Here is an 18,524-nt window from a genome sequence, read left to right as displayed (position 1 = left end):
TTTGCTGCTTCAGTGTGTTTAGATATTTTTGTCAGATGTTTCTATGGAATACTGAAGTATAATTATAAGCATTTCACAAGTGTCAAAGGCTTTTATTGACAATTATATGAACTTGATGCAAAGAGTCAATATTTGCAGTGTTGACCCTTCTTTTTCAAGACCTCTGCAATCCGTCCTGGCATGCTGTACAATTAACTTCTGGGCCACATCCTGACTGATGGCAGCTCATTCTTGCATAATCAATGCTTGGAATTTGTCAGAATTTGTAGATTTTTGTTTGTCCACCCGCCTCTTGAGGATCGACCACAAGTTCTCAATGGGATTAAGATCTGGGGGGTTTCCTGGTCTTTGACCCAAAATATCAATGTTTTGTTCCCCGAGCCACGTAGTTATCACTTTTGCCGTATGGCAAGGTGCTCCATCATGCTGGAAAATGCATTGTTCATCAGCAAACTTCCTGGATGGTTGGAAGAAGTTGCTCTCGGAGGATATGTTGGTACCATTCTTTATTCATGGTTGTGTTCTTAGGCAAAATTGTGAGTGAGCCCACTCCCTTGGCTGAGAAGCAACCCACATATGAATGTTTTTGGGATTCTTTACTGTTTGCATGACACAGGACTGATGGTGGCTCTCACCTTGTCTTCTCATGACAAGCTTTTTTCCAGATGCACCAAACAATCAGAAAAGGGATTCATCAGAGAAAATGACTTTACCTCAGTCTGTCCCTGATGGTTTTCCTGGAGAGAAGTGGCTTTGCTGCCCTTCTTGACACCATGCCATCCTCTAAAAGTCTTCCCCTCACTGTGCGTGCACATGCACTCACACCTGCCTGCTGCCATTCCTGAGTAAGCTCTGCACTGGTGGGGCCCCGATCCCGCAGCTGAATCAACTTTAGGTGATGGTCCTGGCGCTTGCTGGACTTTTTTGGGCGCACTGAAACCTTCTTCACAACAATTGAACCGCTCTCCTTGAAGTTCTTGATGATCCGATAATGGTTGATTTAGGTGCATTCTTACTGGCAGCAATATCCTTGCCTGTGAAGCACTTTTTGTGCAAAGCAATGATGACGGCACGTTTCCTTGCAGGTAACCATGTTTTACAGAAGAAGAACAATGATTCCAAGCACCACCCTCCTTTTGAAGCTTCTAGTCTGTTATTCAAACTCAATCAGCATGACCGAGTGATCTCCAGCCTTTTCCTCGTCAATACTCACACCAGTGTTAACGTGAGAATCACTGACATGATGTCGGCTGGTCCTTTTGTGTCAGGGCTGAAATGCAGTGGAAATCGTTTTTGGGGATTCAGTTCATTTGCAATGCGAAGAGGGACTGTGTAATGAATTGCAATTCATCTGATCACTCTTCATAACATTCTAGAGTATATGGAAATTGCCGTCATACAAACTGAGGCAGCCGACTTCAACATTTTTTGTGTCATTCATCAAAACTTTTGGCCACGACTGTACTTAAAGTTGTGACAAATTGGCTTAAGCACAACAAAGTCGAGGTTATCACAAAGCCCTGACCTCAATCCTACAGAAAATTTGTGTGCAAAACTGAAAAAGCGTGTGCAAGCAAGGAGGCCTACAAACCTAACTCTGTTACACCAACTCTGTCAGGAGGAATGGGCCAAAATTCACCCAACTTATTGTGGGATGCTTGTGGAAGGCTACCCGAGGCGTTTGACCCAAGTTAAACAATTGAAGGCGATGCTACCAAATACTAATTGAGTGTTTGTAAACTTCTGACCCACTGGGAATGTGATGAAAGAAATAAAAGCTGAAATAAATAATTCTCTCTACTATTATTCTGCCATTTCACATTCTTAAAATAAAGTGGTGATCCTAACTGACCTAAAACAGGGAATTTTTACTAGGATTAAATGTCAGGAATTGTGAAAAACTGAGTTTAAATGTAGTTTGCTAAGGTGTATGTAAACTTCTCACTTCAGCTGTATGTCTCAGTGCTGAAGCGATCTGTGGTAACTGCCGTGTGTAAAGGCCGATTTCTTTTTCCTTCTCCTTTCTTCTCCCTGGAGCTGTTCTGACAGTCTCTGGAGTTAACTGCAGCTTTAGCTCCCGTCTGACTGGATTACACAGACTATGGTGTCTATCTGTACTAGACCGTCTTACACACACACAAAATATTTTGCAGCACACTAAGCCAGTTGAGAAAGGAGACAGAGGCTAACCTCTTGGGGGTAGGGGGGGTTGTACAGTAAATCAGCTTCCACACACGTCGTGGCCTGTTTGGGCCGTTGACTGGCTTCATAGCCCTTCCATCTCGACAGGTCAGTAAGCACATGGCTGGATTAGAACTGTGTGCGTGTTGGTTTTGTGTGCCCGTATAATTGTGACCAATTCCTTCGAGGGTTTGAGAAACAGATGTTTTAGGAGAGGATTTTTGGTTTGTGGGGGGGGTCTCAGTATTTGTGTCTTTGTTTGTATGGGGCTGAAACGGATATTATAAACGCTATGGGAACCATGGTGGGCTTAACCTGCAATCAGACCAAACAGTTGGAGTCCACCTTTGTAGATAATAGGATAGGATATCTGGGTGTATCTGGCAACCTCTATACCTCCGCAGTCACTGTGTCTAAACCTCAGCAGTCACTGTGTCTAAACCTCAGCCGTCACTGGGTCCAAACCTCCGCAGTCACTGGGTCCAAACCTCCGCAGTCACTGGGTCCAAACCTCCGCAGTCACTGGGTCCAAACCTCCGCAGTCACTGGGTCCAAACCTCCGCAGTCACTGGGTCCAAACCTCCGCAGTCACTGGGTCCAAACCTCCGCAGTCACTGGGTCCATGATCTCCTGATGGTGTGTGTGACTCACTGGGAACAGAACTAGTGGGCTTTTCTCTAGAGAGTATATAGGCTGTATGGTTACACTACACGCGCACGCACACACACACACACATGCACAACACACACACACAGGGCTCCAGACTGTGACCATTTAGACAGATTTTGCGACCCTGTGACAATGTTTTTTATGGGGGGGCTAAAACCATGATTTGATAAAGTATGGTATCCTTATGATTCCTGTATTGAAAGTCCCCGCCTGCTTGCCCCTTTACCTGTTTTGCTCGAGACTGCAGCTGTTTTGAGCAGCCACTCTCTTTCCTTTACCGGAGGGAATAATGCTCCAGGAGAAAGAGAAATGTTCTTATTGTATAACATTTCAAATCCAATTGCAGGGAAAACACAGCTACCCTGTTGTCACAATTAAAGACAAGGTTCTCAGCTTTCTGTAGGTATAATTAAAACATTTAAATTTTTTTGCTCAATTTTATAACAAAGCTATTTGATATTGATATTAGTGCACATAAAGATGCAGGCAAATTAATCTCGATTGAACATAAAGTACATAATTTCTGGAACCCAATTTAACAGTAAAATATATTTTATTCCACTTAACAAAAATATAAAAGTAATGTGTTGGGGGAGCGGTGTATTTCTGTCCAAAATAAAGCCATTATGTGGAAAAATAATCATTCTGATTGGCTGGGCCTGTCTCCCCAGCATGTGGGCCTGGCTGCCAAGCGGCTGCACTCCCTGCCCAGTCATATGAAACTCATAGATTAGGGCCTAATTTATTTATTTAAATTGACTGATTTTCCTTATATGAACTGTAACTCGGTAAAATATTAGAAATGGTTTTGCTCATTATTAATCCAATTGGCTACCCAAAAAAAATGCATTGACAATCACTGGATTGAGTTGAACATTTAAAAAGATACATGTTGAACCACAACCTGAGGAGTTGAAACAACTTTTTTCTTGAACACCATCTCAGTAGACTAGACTTTTTAATAAAGCACTGTGAATGACTGTTCAACATGCTACTCGTTTTTTATATTGCGTAATGCCAGGAGGGGGGAAATAAATGGTGCACCGAAATCATGGCCTGGTGCCACCAACTGAAAAACTTAGTAGCGCTAGTGCAACCAGTGGAAAATGTTAAGTCTGAAACCCTGCACACACACACGCGCGCTACACTACTGTATGTAGGTTCCCTTTATGTGGATGAAAGAGGAGAGCCAGGCCCCCGTTTTAGCAGTTGGATTAAATCTTGTTCCTGATCATCTGTGGCAGACAGACGGACAGAGACGCTAGCTGGCTGCTCAGAGCTAATCCTTGTGATTGAGGCCGGGTCTCGCTGGGGCTGTCCCCGTTCATACCCCTCTCCCCCTATCTATCTCCCTTTCCCCCCTCTCTCGCCCCTCATCATCTCCTCTCCATACCCTCCTTCTCTCTTCTTGCTTTCTTCCTCATCTCCCTCCCCCCTATTCCTCCTCCTCTTCATCCGTGCCTATGTGAGCCCTGGCCAGACCCTGAGACTGGCAGAGAAAGCGAGAGTGACAATAACAGGAACAGAAGTCTCTATGGTGGCTTGAAGACATTTAGATCCGACATCTTTTTCTCAAGTGTGTGTGTTTTTTTTTCATGCCCTGCGAGCACTGTGTGACATTTTAAAGGGCAGTATCCCTCTCCCCGCCCCCATGTCTTCTAAAGGCAGAGCCCAGGGGCCTATGGATCCCGCTGAAACGCTCTCTCTGCCTCCTATTCGTCGTGTGCGCGTGTCAGTCTGTTTCCACCATGTGGTCAACTCGCGACTGCTAATCAAGCCTGCAAGGCTAGCCCAAGGAGACAGGGGGAGAGAGCGAGCTAGAGAGAGAGAGAGAGAGTGCTTTCCTTTGTCCTCCTCACTGAAGCAGAGAGAGATGCCTGGGAGGAGAAGCAGACGGATGGAGATGGAGACTGAGGAAGGGAACAGGGGGCGGGGGGGGGGTGTTAACCGAGTGAATGTCTGCACTCCTCTGTGGCCTGACACTGAAGCCCGACGTTTCTTTCCCCTTTTTATCTCTGCCTCCTTTCCACTTTCTTCCTCCTCCTTTCCTGGTGTCTGTCCAGAATGAGCGTGTTAATATTTCAGAGCGGCAGAAGTACTGCTCCAAACCCTTCCATAGCCCTAGGCGGTTGTTACCTAGAGGGTTAGAACACAGTGTGTGTGTGTACGGTGTCTACATGACTACCACATGACAATCTGTCAGTGTCGTGCGGTTGTGTTGCGGTTGTGTTGCGGTTGTGTTGCGGTTGTGTTGCGGTTGTGTTGCGGTTGTGTTGCGACTGATCTAATATTTTCCGAGACAGCTTGCAGTACCCCGTCAACCACCCTAGAGGGAGCCGTTTGACGGCAAGGCCAATACTACATCCTCAAGGACGTCCTCTCTCTGCTCGCGCTCCACACCGTGTACCAACCACTAGTGGATTTTTCGAGCACCACACACACACACACGTACACGTACATACGCACACACACACATGGAGGGTGGGCGAGCGGGCGGGCAAGTGTCAACCCCCTCCAGCGCTGGTTGGGCTTGTCTGAGTCCTCTGGAGTGTGAAGGAGGGACGGGGAGAGGATGAATCTGAGGTGTGTGTGATTTTGTGTGTGGGTGTGGTTGTGTGGAACTCAAGGTCAATGGCAAAGTGAAGTGGATGAGAAGAGGAAACATTTGCGCACATAGCCCTCACCCTTTCTCTTTCTCTCTCTCTCTCTCTCTCTCTCTCTCTCCCTCCCTTCTTTCTCTCTCTCTCTCCCTCTTTCTCTCCATTTCCTTTGTTTGACTCGTTTTATGGCCCTCTCTCTCCCTTTAACTGTCCTCTCCTCCCTCTTAATTTCGCAAACACACTCCCTATTATTCTCTCTCTCCCCCCTCTCTCTCTCCCCCTCTCTTGCTCTCCTCTCGCCCCCCCCCCCTCTCTCTGTTTTAATTAGCTGGTGTAATTGCAGTAGTAAATCTTAGCTCATGTCCCAGGGAGAGTGGCTGATATAGGGCTGATTTAATAACCACAGCCAGTGGTAGCGCATTACAGCTAACCTCTAACTGCCTCTTCTCGCCCTGTGTGTGTGTGTGTGTATCGTCCGGGTGTTTTAAAGGGGGGTTTATGAGCTGTTTATGTGGTTGTGGCAGCAGTGAGAATGAGTTCAAGGTGAATCTGTGTCTGTGTGTCAGCTGTAGTGCCTTATCAGTGATGCAGGTTGAATAGCGTGTGTGTGTGTGTGTGTGTGTGTGTGTGTGTGTGTGTGTGTGTGTGTGTGTGTGTGTGTGTGTGTGTGTGTGTGTGTGTGTGTGTGTGTGTGTGTGTGTGTGTGTGTGTGTGTGCTTCATCACTGATGCAGGCTGCATGGTGTGAGTGCGTCATCACTGCAGACCTTCATGGCCAGGAGAGCAGAGAGAGGTCAGAACGGCCCTGAGAGAATAACACACACACACACAACCTTTCTCTCTAGAACACACACCCTCTCATACACTCTCAGGGTCACTCTCACAGAGAGTGACAGAGTAGTAACCACTAGGGCCGTGGTGTTCCTTACTGTTGGCTGATACATTACTCTAGAAACAGTACTGTGGTTTAGCCAGTAGAGGTCACTCATACTCCACGCATCACCATACATACAGCCATCTACATGAGTGACTCTTTTGTTCTACAGCACATGGATCACTGGCATATACACGAAGTGTACAAAACATTAAGAACACCTTCCTAATATTGAGTTGCACCCCACCACCACCACCACCACCCACCCACTCTACAAGGTGTTGAAAGCGTTCCACAGGGATGCTGGCCCATGATGACTCCAATGCTTCTCACAGTTGTGTCAAGTTGGCTGGATGTCCTTTGGGTGGTGGATCATTCTTGATACACACGGTAACCTGTTAAGTGGGACAAACCCAGTAGCATGCAGTTCTTGACACAAACCGGTGCGCGTGGTACCTACTACCATACCCCGTTGAAAGACACTTAACTCTTTTGTCCATTCACCCTTTGAATGGCACATACACACATTCCATTTCTCAAGACTTCTTCAACCTGTCTCCTCTTCATCTACACTGATTGAAGTGGATTTAACAAGTGACATCAATAAGGGATCGTAGCTTCCACCTTGATTCACCTGGTCAGTTTGTCACAGGAAGAGCAGGTGTTCTTAATGTTTTGTACACTCAGTACTCACAGCTAGTTCAATGATTAGAAAGTACATTTAAAATGGTTAAAATATATATGTATGTAGTTCTGGGGAGATGTTATAAGATTATGTAAATGTGAGGATGTCATAAGGGTTCAATACATGAAATAGATATACATGAAGTAGAGCTGCATTATGTTGAGACTTTATGAAATTTGGTCGGAAACGGATTGAAGAGGTCCAATTGAGTTTTAGAGGCTTTTAGTGTACTTTAAAAATGTGTTTTGGGACTTAACTCAATGATGTAGGTCATTAATGTAAATAAATATATGTTGTCTGTACTTATACACTAGGGCTACTCTTCCAACCATATATAACTTCATTGTTTGGACTTATACAAAGGTTTTACATTCTCCAGATGGTACTTTTTGTCATGTGACTGTACCATACCATCACAGCACACATGCAAGCTGATGACTGGTGGAAATGACAAATAAATGACATTCTCATTTTGTCATGATTTGATATTTGCTGTTTAAATCATTTTCAACTTTATACAGCCTTTATGAGATGACATGTGTGCGCTGTGGGTCAGTGGAGTAATTCTTCCAAGCAGCTCCACTGTTCAGACACCAGGGGTGCGCAAGTGAGCACAGTCCTGGCCCCTCCCCTAACCCCTCCCACCCAGCCTGGCCCTCCCACATCCTGCTTCCCTTCCCCCCCTGCCCCACCCAGCCATCTGCTGTTGGGCTCCACATGCACTGCCAGGAATCCATTTTCCCTGCTTCCTTTCAGAAAGAAAAACAGGATGAAGGGGCTCTTTCAGTCCGAGGTTATTCTGGAACCCCCCTATTCTTTCTCTCTTTACACACACACACACACACACCATGGCGTAATGTGCACATTTTAAAGTTTAAAGGGACCAAGTCTCAGTCAGCTGTCCTTCTGTTAAGTTTAGACAAAAGACCTCATGCCACTTTTTAGCCTCTCCCTTCCCCATGCTCTCCATTTTCTCTCCAGTCTTTGTCACGTACATTCCATTCAAACTTTTAGAGTAACTTAATTTTCAAATTGAACGCGTGAGGCTTCCAGTCTAAACATATTGAATTAAGGTTGTGAAGTTCAAGACTTTGTAAGCAGGAGAAAAGTTGTGTGTGTGTGTGTGTGTGTGTGTGTGTGTGTGTGTGTGTGTGTGTGTGTGTGTGTGTGTGTGTGTGTGTGTGTGTGTGTGTGTGTGTGTGTGTGTGTGTGTGTGTGTGTGTGTGTGTGTGGCAGCTAGACATGTAGAAGCATAATATCAGGAGCCTCTCAGTCCAAACCTTAAGAATATGACTCTCGAAACCTAAAACCCTCTCCTCCACTTCTAGCTGGGGAGAAACTCTGGGCAGAAGAATGTTGTATGGGGGGGAAGTTCTATTCAAGTTATATAATGTTGAGTGCACTTCTCCCAGCTGGCCAGTAGAGGTGTGTCATGAGCCACTCTTTTCCTCCATATGCACACAATGGATTCTGCCATCTGTAAGCTTTTAGAATCAAAATAACCTTGGTCCAGTCTACTCCGCATGCAGGGAGTGGTAATGAGAGAATGAAAGAGGAGAGGGAAATGGATGAAATAAGAGCTTTTCTCTGAGAAGGGGTTGATTTTTTTTTTGTTCTTTCCTGTTTCTCTCTTTTCTTCGCTCCAAGGCAGCGAGCAGTCACCTCCTCACACAGATTCTGTCCTTTTAAGGAGCGAGAGGGGAAGAGAGAGAGAAGAGGATGGGGGGATGAATAACAGTTCATGCCTGGTGACTGATAAACAGTCTCATTTTTGTACAGACACTCACTCCGACAGACTTTAAAGAAAAATGTTTAACCTTTATTTAAGCTTTAACTATTCAACTACTGCATGACTTGGCTCTTCTCCTTAACCCTCCTCTCCTTCTTTGTTTGTCTCTTTTAGCAGGAGATAGATTTGTAATGTTAGTTGAACAGTAACGAAAAGACTTGAGCGCATACACACACACACACACACACACACACACACACACACACACACACACACACACACACACACACACACACACACACACACACACTTGTCTCAGTGCCAGACAGCTGTTGGAGAGGCAGGGGGCTGTGGTGGGGTAACCGGGGGGAGGGGGCGTATGGGGGTGAGTAAGGGGTCCCCTTTGTGCGGGTGGGGAGCAATAGAACTACAGCATGTACTATAAAACGAGAACGTTTGTGTGTTTGCTAATGGACATGCCATGTGTGTGTCAGTGTTCTCCCCCCATTGTGGCAGTTTAGTGTGAGTGGTGTGTTATCAGTGGCCAGTAGGGGTGCCATTGCACCATAAATGAGAGAACCTGTATGTGTGCAGCTGTTTTGCCCTTGTCCTAGGACCCGTTTTGCCCTCGGTTTAGGACCCGTTTTGCCCTCGTCCTAGGACCTGCTTTGCCCTCGTCCTAGGACCCGTTTTGCCCTCGTCCTAGCACCCGTTTTGCCCTCGTCCTAGCACCCGTTTTGCCCTCGTCCTAGCACCCGTTTTGCCCTCGTCCTAGCACCCGTTTTGCCCTCGTCCTAGCACCCGTTTTGCCCTCGTCCTAGCACCCGTTTTGCCCTCGTCCTAGCACCCGTTTTGCCCTCGTCCTAGCACCCGTTTTGCCCTCGTCCTAGCACCCGTTTTGCCCTCGTCCTAGCACCCGTTTTGCCCTCGTCCTAGCACCCGTTTTTGCCCTAGGACCGTTTTTGCCCTAGGACCCGTTTTTGCCCTAGGACCCGTTTTTGCCCTCTGCCTAGGACCCGTTTTGTGATAGTGATGTAATGACTACGTGTGTCGACGACAACGTCATAGGAAAGCTTATCAGAGGGCTGTGCTCTGATTGGCTAGAGCGCATCATGTACTATAATAAGCATAAGAGCACACTCTCATCCCCTCTCTCTCCTCTCATCCCCTCTTCTCTCGCACTCTTGTTCCCTCTACGTGACAAAGTATGTGGACACCTGCTCGTCGAACATCTCATTCCAGATTCATTAATATGGAGTTGGTCTCTAATTTGCTGCTGTAACAGCCTCCACTCTTCTTTCCACTAGATGTTTGAACATTACTGTGGGGACTTCCATTCAGCCACAAGCATTATTGAGGTTGGGCACTGATGTTGGGCAATTAGGTCTGGCTCGCAGTCTGTTCCAATTCATCCCAAGGTGTTCGATGGAGTTGAGGTCAGGGCTCTATGCAGGCCAGTTAAGTTCTTCCACACCGATCTCAACAAACCATTTCTGTATGGACCTCGCTTTGTGCACAGGGGCATTGTCATGCTGAAACAGGAAAGGGCCTTTCCCAAACTGTTGCCACAAAGCTGGAAGCACACATTTGCCTAGAATGTCATTGTATGCTGTAGCGTTTTGCTTTCCCTTCACTGGAACTAAGGGGCCTAGCCTGAGCCAGGAAAAACAGCTAAGACCATTATTCCTCCTCCACCAAACTTTACAGTTGGCATTATGCATTCATGTAGGTAGATTTCTCCTGGCAGCTGCCAAACCCAGATTCGTCTGTCGGACTGCCAGATGGCGAAGAGTGATTCATCAGTTCATTGAACGCATTTCCACAACCAATGCTTGTCTGTGGAGATTGCATGGTGGTGTGCTCGATTTTATACACCTGTCAGGAACGGGTTTGGCTGGATAAGCCGAATCCGCTCATTTGAAGGGATGTCCATCTCTATTTGTCTCTGATTGTGTGTGTCTATGTCCCTGTGTGTTTGTCTCTGTCCGTGTGTGTTACGGCGGATATCCTGATAGTCTTCCTGCTCTCTGTAGGTTCCAGGACAGAGTGTGCGAGACACAATGGTGTTTATGATTCCTATTGACAATACAGACAGTGCACATTATGCACACTCAGACACGTTAACACACACACACACACACAATACATTAGGTACATACGAAGGCAACATATGCTTGTTGTCACACAGGGAAAACACATATGCTACCCACAGAGAGCAGACAGGTGACAAAGATGCTAACAGGAGGTCATGATGCCCAAGTGAAACAAACAATGCTGTTCAGTAGTGGCTGTGAGTGGTGGAGTGTGAGAGAGAGACTGAGAGAGTGGGGCCTCAGACAAGGCCTGCTCTTTATTATACAGTGTACTGTGGTAGTACTGTAGTGGTAGTACTGTAGTGGTAGTACTGTAGTAGTAGTACTGTTGTAGTAGTTATATATACAGTACCAGTCAAAAGTTTGGACACACCTACTCATTCCAGGGTTTTCCTTTATTTTTTACTATTTTCTACATTGTAGAATAATAAAGACATCAAAACTATGAAATAACAAATATGGAATCATGTAGTAACCAAAAAAGTGTTAAACAAATCTAAATATATTAGAGTTTTTTCAAAGTAGCCACCCTTTGCCTTGACAGCTTTGCACACTCTTGGCATTCTCTCAACCGGCTTCACCTGGAATGCTTTTCCAACTGTCTTGAAGGAGTTGTTGGCTGCTTTTCCTTAACTCTGTGGTCCAACTCATCCCAAACCATCTCAATTGAGTTGAGGTCGGGTGATTGTGGAAGAAACTTTTAAAGGTCTTGACATTTTCCGGATTGACTGACCTTTTTTTGTTACATTAGACTTATTCTAAAATGGATGAAACCTGTTTTACTCATCAATCTACACACAATACCCCATAATCACAAAGCAAGAACTCTGTTTTAGACATTTTTGCAGGTTTATTAACTTAAATATCACATTTACATAAGTATTCAGACCCTTTACTCAGTACTTTGTTAAAGCACCTTTGGCAGCAATTGTAGCGTTAAGTCTTCTTGGGTATGATGCTACAAGCTTGGCACACCTGTATTTGGGGTCTTTCTCCCATTCTTCTCTGCAGATCCTCTCAAGCTCTGTCAGGTTGGATGGGGAGCGTCGCTGCACACCTATTTTCAGGTCTCCAGAGATGTTTGATCAGGTTCAAGTCCGGGCTCTGGCAGGGCCACTCAAGGACATTCAGAGACTTGTCCCGAAGCCACTCCTGCGTTGTGGTGGCTGTGTGCTTAGGGTGAATGTCCCGTTGGAAGTTGAACCTTTGCCCCAGTCTGAGGTCCTGAGCACTTTGGAGCAGGTTTTCATCAAGAATAGCTCTGTACTTGGCTCCGTTCATCTTTACCTCGATCCCGCCTTGTGTCCCTGCCACCACCATGCTTCACCGTAGGGTTGGTGCCAGGTTTCCTCCAGACGCGACGCTTGGCATTCAGGCCAAAGAGTTCAATCTTGGTTTCATCATACCAAAGAACTGAATGGCGGAGGGCTGCAAAGATGGTCGTCCTTCTGGAAGGTTCTCCCATCACCATAGAGGAATTCTGGAGGTCTGTCAGTGACCATCGGGTTATTGGTCACCTCCCTGACCAAGGCCCTTCTCCCCCGATTGCTCAGTTTGGCCGGGCGGCCATTTTAGAATAAAGGCTGTAACGTAACAAAATGTGGTAAAAGTCAAGGTGTCTGAATACTTTCCGAATGCACTATATGGTATATTTCGAAATACCGAATGTATGATTTTCAAAAACCATTTTAAAAATACAAAGTCATATTTTTTTTTTGGGGGGGGTGCATGCTATGTCACTGCTTATAACTAACTATAAGTTAAGTATAACCATAAGAAATCTAAGATGTGTTAAATAAATTTGATCAAGCTCAAGGCTGAAGCTTGCTAACTTAGCAAGATCAAGCTTCTTGGTTACAGCAGAGACATTCAATCGCTTCCTGGATCAAGATCCCTGTTAGCTAAATTATTTTGTGCGTACAATTATTTTTTTTGTGTGTGTGTGTGTGTGTGTGTCCAACACACTGAACTCAACCCAGAAGTACACACACTCCCCACAGACAAGTTCCTGACCCTTGTCCCAACAGTTTGAATGTGTATGGTGGTGTGTTCGCTGTTGCTTTGTGCCTGCCTCCGAGCCCTCCATGTCCATCTGCATGAGAACTATGTCCAGTAGCCTTGTGCGACGTGAAAATTCTTCCCCCGTGGTGCTGGAGTGCTGTTTCTCCCGTCTACTCCGAGGTGTAACGTTACAATGCTCCCAACACCTCCATGACGTTCTACAGCTGGAGGTGGGAGACGCACGAAAAGGGCAACTCTCTCTCTATCTACATCCACCTCTCCCCCCCTCTTGTTCTATCATACTGTTTCTCTTGTCACCTCTGTTATATCACTCTTTCTGTTTTCCTTGTCATATGCTTTAAAATGGTCACCGTGGCCTCCTCTCCACTGCCATGTTCCTTTTTTTACCCTCTTGCGCGCCATCTATCTCCTCCCTCCAGTTGAAATGTGCCTCGGGATTGACCTCTTGCCATTTTAGCTTTTATCTAAAGTGACTTAGTTGCCGTGCTCTACCAACTGAGCTACTGAAGACCAAATATTAACAATATAAAATCTTCACCTCTCGCTCTCTCTCTCGCTCTCTCTCTCGCTCTCTCGCTCTCTCTCGCTCTCTCTCTCTCGCTCTCTCGCTCGCTCTCGCTCTCTCTCGCTCTCTCTCTCGCTCTCGCTCTCTCTCTCTCTCTCTCTCTCTTCTCTCTCTCTTCTCTCTCTCTCTTCTCTCTCTCTCTTCTCTCTCTCTTCTCTCTCTCTTCTCTCTCTCTCGCTCTCTCTCTTCTCTCTCTCTCTTCTCTCTCTCTTCTCTCTCTTCTCGCTCTCGCTCTCTCTCTTCTCTCTCTCTTCTCTCTCTCTCTCTCGCTCTCTCTCGCTCTCTCTTTCTCTGTGAATAGCTAAGAAAGACCAGGAGGGAGAGGAGGAAAAGAAAACAACCCAGAAGAAGAAGGTGAAAGAGTTGAAGGTGTTGGACTCCAAATCATCTCAGAACCTTTGTGAGTGCCGTCACCACCATCCACTATGCTCAGCTTCTCAGGGTTACAATGCAGCAAATGATCTAGCAGTCACGTGTTGTTGTGTGTGTGTGTGAGCTCTGACTGGCTGTGTGTTTCAGCCATCTTCCTGGGCTCGTTCCGTCTGCCCTACGAGGAGATCAAGAACGTCATCCTGGAGGTCAACGAGAAGCTGCTCTCTGAGTCCATGGTGCAGGTACAGACCAGAGAGAGGGTGTCTTTGTTTGTCTGTCTGGCTTGCTGGCTGAACGTGAGCCGAGTCTGTGTTTCCTATGCGTGCGTTTTTATGCATTCAAATGTTGTATTTGTCCTGTTTGTAAATTAATGTTCTCTGTGTCTCTCTCTTTGTCTGTGTAGAATCTTATCAAGCAGCTGCCTGAACAGGAAACGCTAAATGTTCTGGGTGAGATGAAAGACGAGTATGAAGACCTGGCAGAGGCCGAGCAGTTTGGAGTCGTGGTGAGAACAGAACACACACGCTATTATGTGGAAAAATGAGCAGTTAACAAAGCTCTGATTGGCCTGAATAACCCATAGCGTAATACATTAGACTTGGAAAACACGAACTAGCCAACTACACACACAAACCCATTGACCCTAGTCAAACACTACCAGGAAATACAATCCCTCCCAACCCACTTTAAAGGCAACATAACTTGTGAATGCTCTATAAAGCCTTTTTGTAAGTGTTCGTTTGCACTAAAAAGATGCTTCAGAAATCATTTATAACACATTTACCTCTTGTGTCTGTCATGGTCTCCAATACTCCCTTCGCTCCCGCCTCCAGATGTCAACGGTGAAGCGGCTGAAGCCTCGGCTGACGGCCATCTTGTTCCGGCTGCAGTTTGAGGAGCAGCTGAACAACATCAAGCCAGACGTGGTGTCCGTGACAGCGGCCTGCGAGGAGCTGAGGAAGAGCACCACCTTCTCCCAGCTGCTGCAGATCATCCTGCTGGTGGGCAACTACATGAACGCCGGTTCCCGCAACGCCAAGGCCTTCGGATTCAGCATCAGCTACCTCTGCAAGGTGTGTGTGTGTGTGTGTGTGTGTGTGTGTGTGTGTGTGTGTGTGTGTGTGTGTGTGTGTGTGTGTGTGTGTGTGTGTGTGTGTGTGTGTGTGTGTGTGTGTGTGTGTGTGTGTGTGTGTGTGTGTGTGTGTGTGTGTGTGTGAAGCACGTGTACATATCCACACATGCACGTCACTCAGAGGCCTTCACATTCAACATCCACTACTTCTGCAAGGTGATAGTTTATTTACGCGTGTAGATCTCTCTAACACACAGACACAACCGCATATCTACATACACGCTACAGGGTTAGGACAAAATGGACGTGACAAGCAGACTGCATTGAGGGTTTTAAAAGGGAGGGGGATCAAACTCTTGTCTGATTTGCCCTCTGTCCAATCAGCTGCGGGATACCAAGACGGCTGACCTGAAGCAGACGCTGCTGCACTTCCTGGCTGACGTTTGTCAGGAGCAGTATCCCGATGTCATGACCTTCCCAGACGAGCTCATCCACGTGGAGAAGGCCAGCCGAGGTAACCACGACAACCATGGACCACACTAGGGTCGGGCAACGTCAACCTTTTTGTCCTATCGTGATCAAGTAGTGATAAAATCACGGGCTGGATAGAAGCAACGTCCTCGTGCTTCACACTACTTGTTTTGCTTCCTCCTCTCTTAATTTTCATTCTTGTTCTCTTTGAAAGCGGCAACTTTAGGACTATAGAATATTTAGGAAAAAGGCTACTGTTCATAAAAGCTTAAATGCAAATTTAAGTTATGATAGGCCTAGTAGGAGTTTAGGTTATTGGCCGTTTTTGGTTTTGTTTTTAGATGGATTTTTTCCCGCACGGATCATTTATTTCTTAATGGGCTTAAACTTGAAGCTTGTAATTCAACATTTTTGTCTATAGTCTTGCTATCGTTTGATCGCTCTCGTTATGAGTCCCCTGGCTACCATGCAAGCGTAAAATGATGAAAGTGTAGCTTGGCCCAAAGTCATATTCATATCAAATGGAGAGGGAATATAGCCTGCGTTTTTAAAATTTAATTTTAAAAATGTATTACAGCTCGACCCAATCTAGTTAAGGAGTGTTCGTTATAAATATAGGGAATAGCTTTGCGCTATACAGAGCTAGAGAGAGAAGCAGTAATCTGACTGGACATTTTGCGCTGCTTTTGGGGGAATTTTCGCCTTGGCTACTTTACTCTGTTGCGTTCTGTAGGCTTGCATAAATAACAGGCTGTTTATTGAAATAGGGCAATAGCAAATAGGGCCCAGGCAGATCACTCGGGAATGTCACTCGTGTGCTGACCGACTCGGTCCCTTAGGCAAACGGCGCGGCGCCAGTCACTTTTTAAATGGGCTAAACCATCGCCTGTCACATCGCTGTGTCGTCACCATCGGCGATGGCTGACAGTAGACGCTAGACGATGCTATCGTAATATTGCCCAACCCTAGACTACACCTAACACCTGCCCTCATAACTAAGATGGGGGGGGGGGGAATGCAAATATTCGGACACAGTTTTCCTTTCCTTGTTTTTCTCTCCTCATCCCCTTGGCTTTCATGACATGTATTGCCCCTTTTCCCCTCTAACCCCTGTGTCAGTGTCGGCTGAGACTCTGCAGAAGAACTTGGAGCAGATGGGCCGTGCGCTGAAGAGTCTGGACAAAGACCTGGAGACCTTCCCTCCTCCACAGAGTGACAGGGACATGTTCATAGAGAAAATGAATATATCCTTTACTACTGCGAATCACATTCACTCGAAGTCCAACTTAACTCCAGTCTTTTTCACTTCCTCTGACCCAATAGAATGACGTGTAAAGTGTTGTTTCTAATTAGCTTCACACACACCCTACGAACTACGACGGAGACCGGGACACATCCTCTGATGTCATTTCCTGCAGGCCAGGTCTTCCGTGCTGAATGTGTGTGAGTGTGCAGGCCTCTGTGTGTTTGCTGGGCCGTGTGTTCCTTAACGCTGTTCTCCACAGCTTCGTGGGCAGTGCCAGAGAGCAGTACGAGAAGTTGGACATGATGCATAAGAACATGGAGAAGCAGTACTCTGACCTGGGGGACTACTTTGTGTTCGACCCTCGCAAGATTTCTGTAGAAGAGTTCTTTGGCGACCTCAACAACTTCAGGAACATGTTCCAGGTGAGTGTGCGCTCGCGCGCACGGGTGTCTCTCATTTTGGGTTCAATTCGACACACTGAAGTCGATAGCGAACAGCGTCGTTTCTCCTCACCTGTCTGTGCAAGTAATATTTACTTTGTTAGTAGGCAGGTGTAGTCTACAGGTAATTCCTTATCAGTTCCCTCTTAGCCTAAACAAACACATTAGAGGGAAGAGGGAGGAGTGGAAACTGGGGGTCAGGTTCTGCCACCTGTTCCTAGTTTTGACATGGCGCTCGTAACGGCTGACGTGGTGTGTCTGTCACATTTTAAAGCGTTTAGCTGCGACTGTGGTTTACTAAGAGAGCTCCGTGATCCTACAGGTGCAGGTGCTGGCTTGTTTGACCCGGTTGTCTTGGCACGTGGCCAACTCTTCAAGTGTTTCTCGGTGTCGCGTGCTCACGCTCTCTCCCCCCTCTCGCGTACACACGCACTCACCGTCTCTTGTGTCCATGTCCCCTCAGCAAGCCGTGAAGGAGAATGCGAAGAGGAGGGAGGCGGAGGAGAAGATCAAGAGAGCAAAGCTGGCCAGAGAGAAGGCGGACAGGGAGAAGGAGGAGAAACAGAAGAGAAGCCAACAACTGGACCTCAACGAAGGTCAGAGTGTCTGTGGGAGAGGAGTGGGTCAACGTGTGTGGGTGGGAGGATGTTTTGTGAACTGAACTTCTCCTTGATACCAGTTGGGGGCAGTCAGAGCCCACTAAACTGCGGGATCTGTGTGTGTGTGTGTGTGTGTGTGTGTGTGTGTGTGTGTGTGTGTGTGTGTGTGTGTGTGTGTGTGTGTGTGTGTGTGTGTGTGTGTGTGTGTGTGTGTGTGTGTGTGTGTGTGTGTGTGTGTGTGTGTGTTCTCCAGTAATCCACAGCAGACCTAAGATAATCTAATATAGAGGATCTCTGCACAGAGCGAGAGAAAAGAGCGTGTGAACGAGAGACGGAGGATACAAATGTGGAGGAAACTGTAGTCTCTGTCTTATCCCCTCGTCCGTTGTTTTTGGAACGAGGGATTTTCTGCTCAGAAAAAGAGTAAGAAGATGGAGGAACTCTCAAGCTCCACAAATACTTTCCTCTCTGTCTGGGATTCAAACAGGCTGGGATAGTGGCCGTCTTATCCTGACACACACACACACACAGGGCAATGCGCTGAAACCCATACATACGGACCACAAATAAGTCACTTTTTGTGCCTTCTACACCCTCTCACACAAGCTGTCCCTCCCCCACTTTTCTTTCTCTGACCTACTTTCGGAACATTCCTCCTCTTGACTCCAGTTGGTCTCCCTTGGGACTCCACAGTTCCACAGTCAACAGAATTCCTCTCTGCTACAGCGCTGTGTGTGTGTGTGTGTGTGTGTGTGTGTGTGTGTGTGTGTGTGTGTGTGTGTGTGTGTGTGTGTGTGTGTGTGTGTGTGTGTGTGTGTGTGTGTGTGTGTGTGTGTGTGTGTGTGTGTGTGTGTGTGTGTGTGTGTGTGTGTGTGTGCACTCACCCACATTATTTCCCTCTCTCCTG

General features: G+C 46.6%; 1 protein-coding gene across 1 annotated transcript in view; it reads left to right on the top strand.

Annotated features, from left to right (window-relative positions):
• The window catches only part of LOC124017475 (protein diaphanous homolog 1), a 48,908-nt gene extending 31,214 nt beyond the window's left edge, over window positions 1-17,694 (top strand). Inside the window, exons 3-10 of the mRNA XM_046332683.1 lie at window positions 13,719-13,817; window positions 13,937-14,031; window positions 14,193-14,294; window positions 14,623-14,862; window positions 15,246-15,375; window positions 16,452-16,576; window positions 16,836-17,000; window positions 17,482-17,694. Coding sequence (XP_046188639.1) covers window positions 14,023-14,031; window positions 14,193-14,294; window positions 14,623-14,862; window positions 15,246-15,375; window positions 16,452-16,576; window positions 16,836-17,000; window positions 17,482-17,679 — 969 coding nt within the window. The 5' untranslated portion in view covers window positions 13,719-13,817; window positions 13,937-14,022 and the 3' untranslated portion in view covers window positions 17,680-17,694. The remainder of the gene's footprint in view (window positions 1-13,718; window positions 13,818-13,936; window positions 14,032-14,192; window positions 14,295-14,622; window positions 14,863-15,245; window positions 15,376-16,451; window positions 16,577-16,835; window positions 17,001-17,481) is intronic.
• The last annotated feature ends 830 nt before the right edge of the window (window positions 17,695-18,524 follow it).

Source organism: Oncorhynchus gorbuscha, unplaced genomic scaffold, assembly GCF_021184085.1.
Source record: "Oncorhynchus gorbuscha isolate QuinsamMale2020 ecotype Even-year unplaced genomic scaffold, OgorEven_v1.0 Un_scaffold_222:::fragment_2:::debris, whole genome shotgun sequence".
Classification (NCBI taxonomy): Eukaryota; Metazoa; Chordata; class Actinopteri; order Salmoniformes; family Salmonidae; genus Oncorhynchus; species Oncorhynchus gorbuscha.
This window is presented reverse-complemented; position numbering and strand designations above follow the sequence as displayed.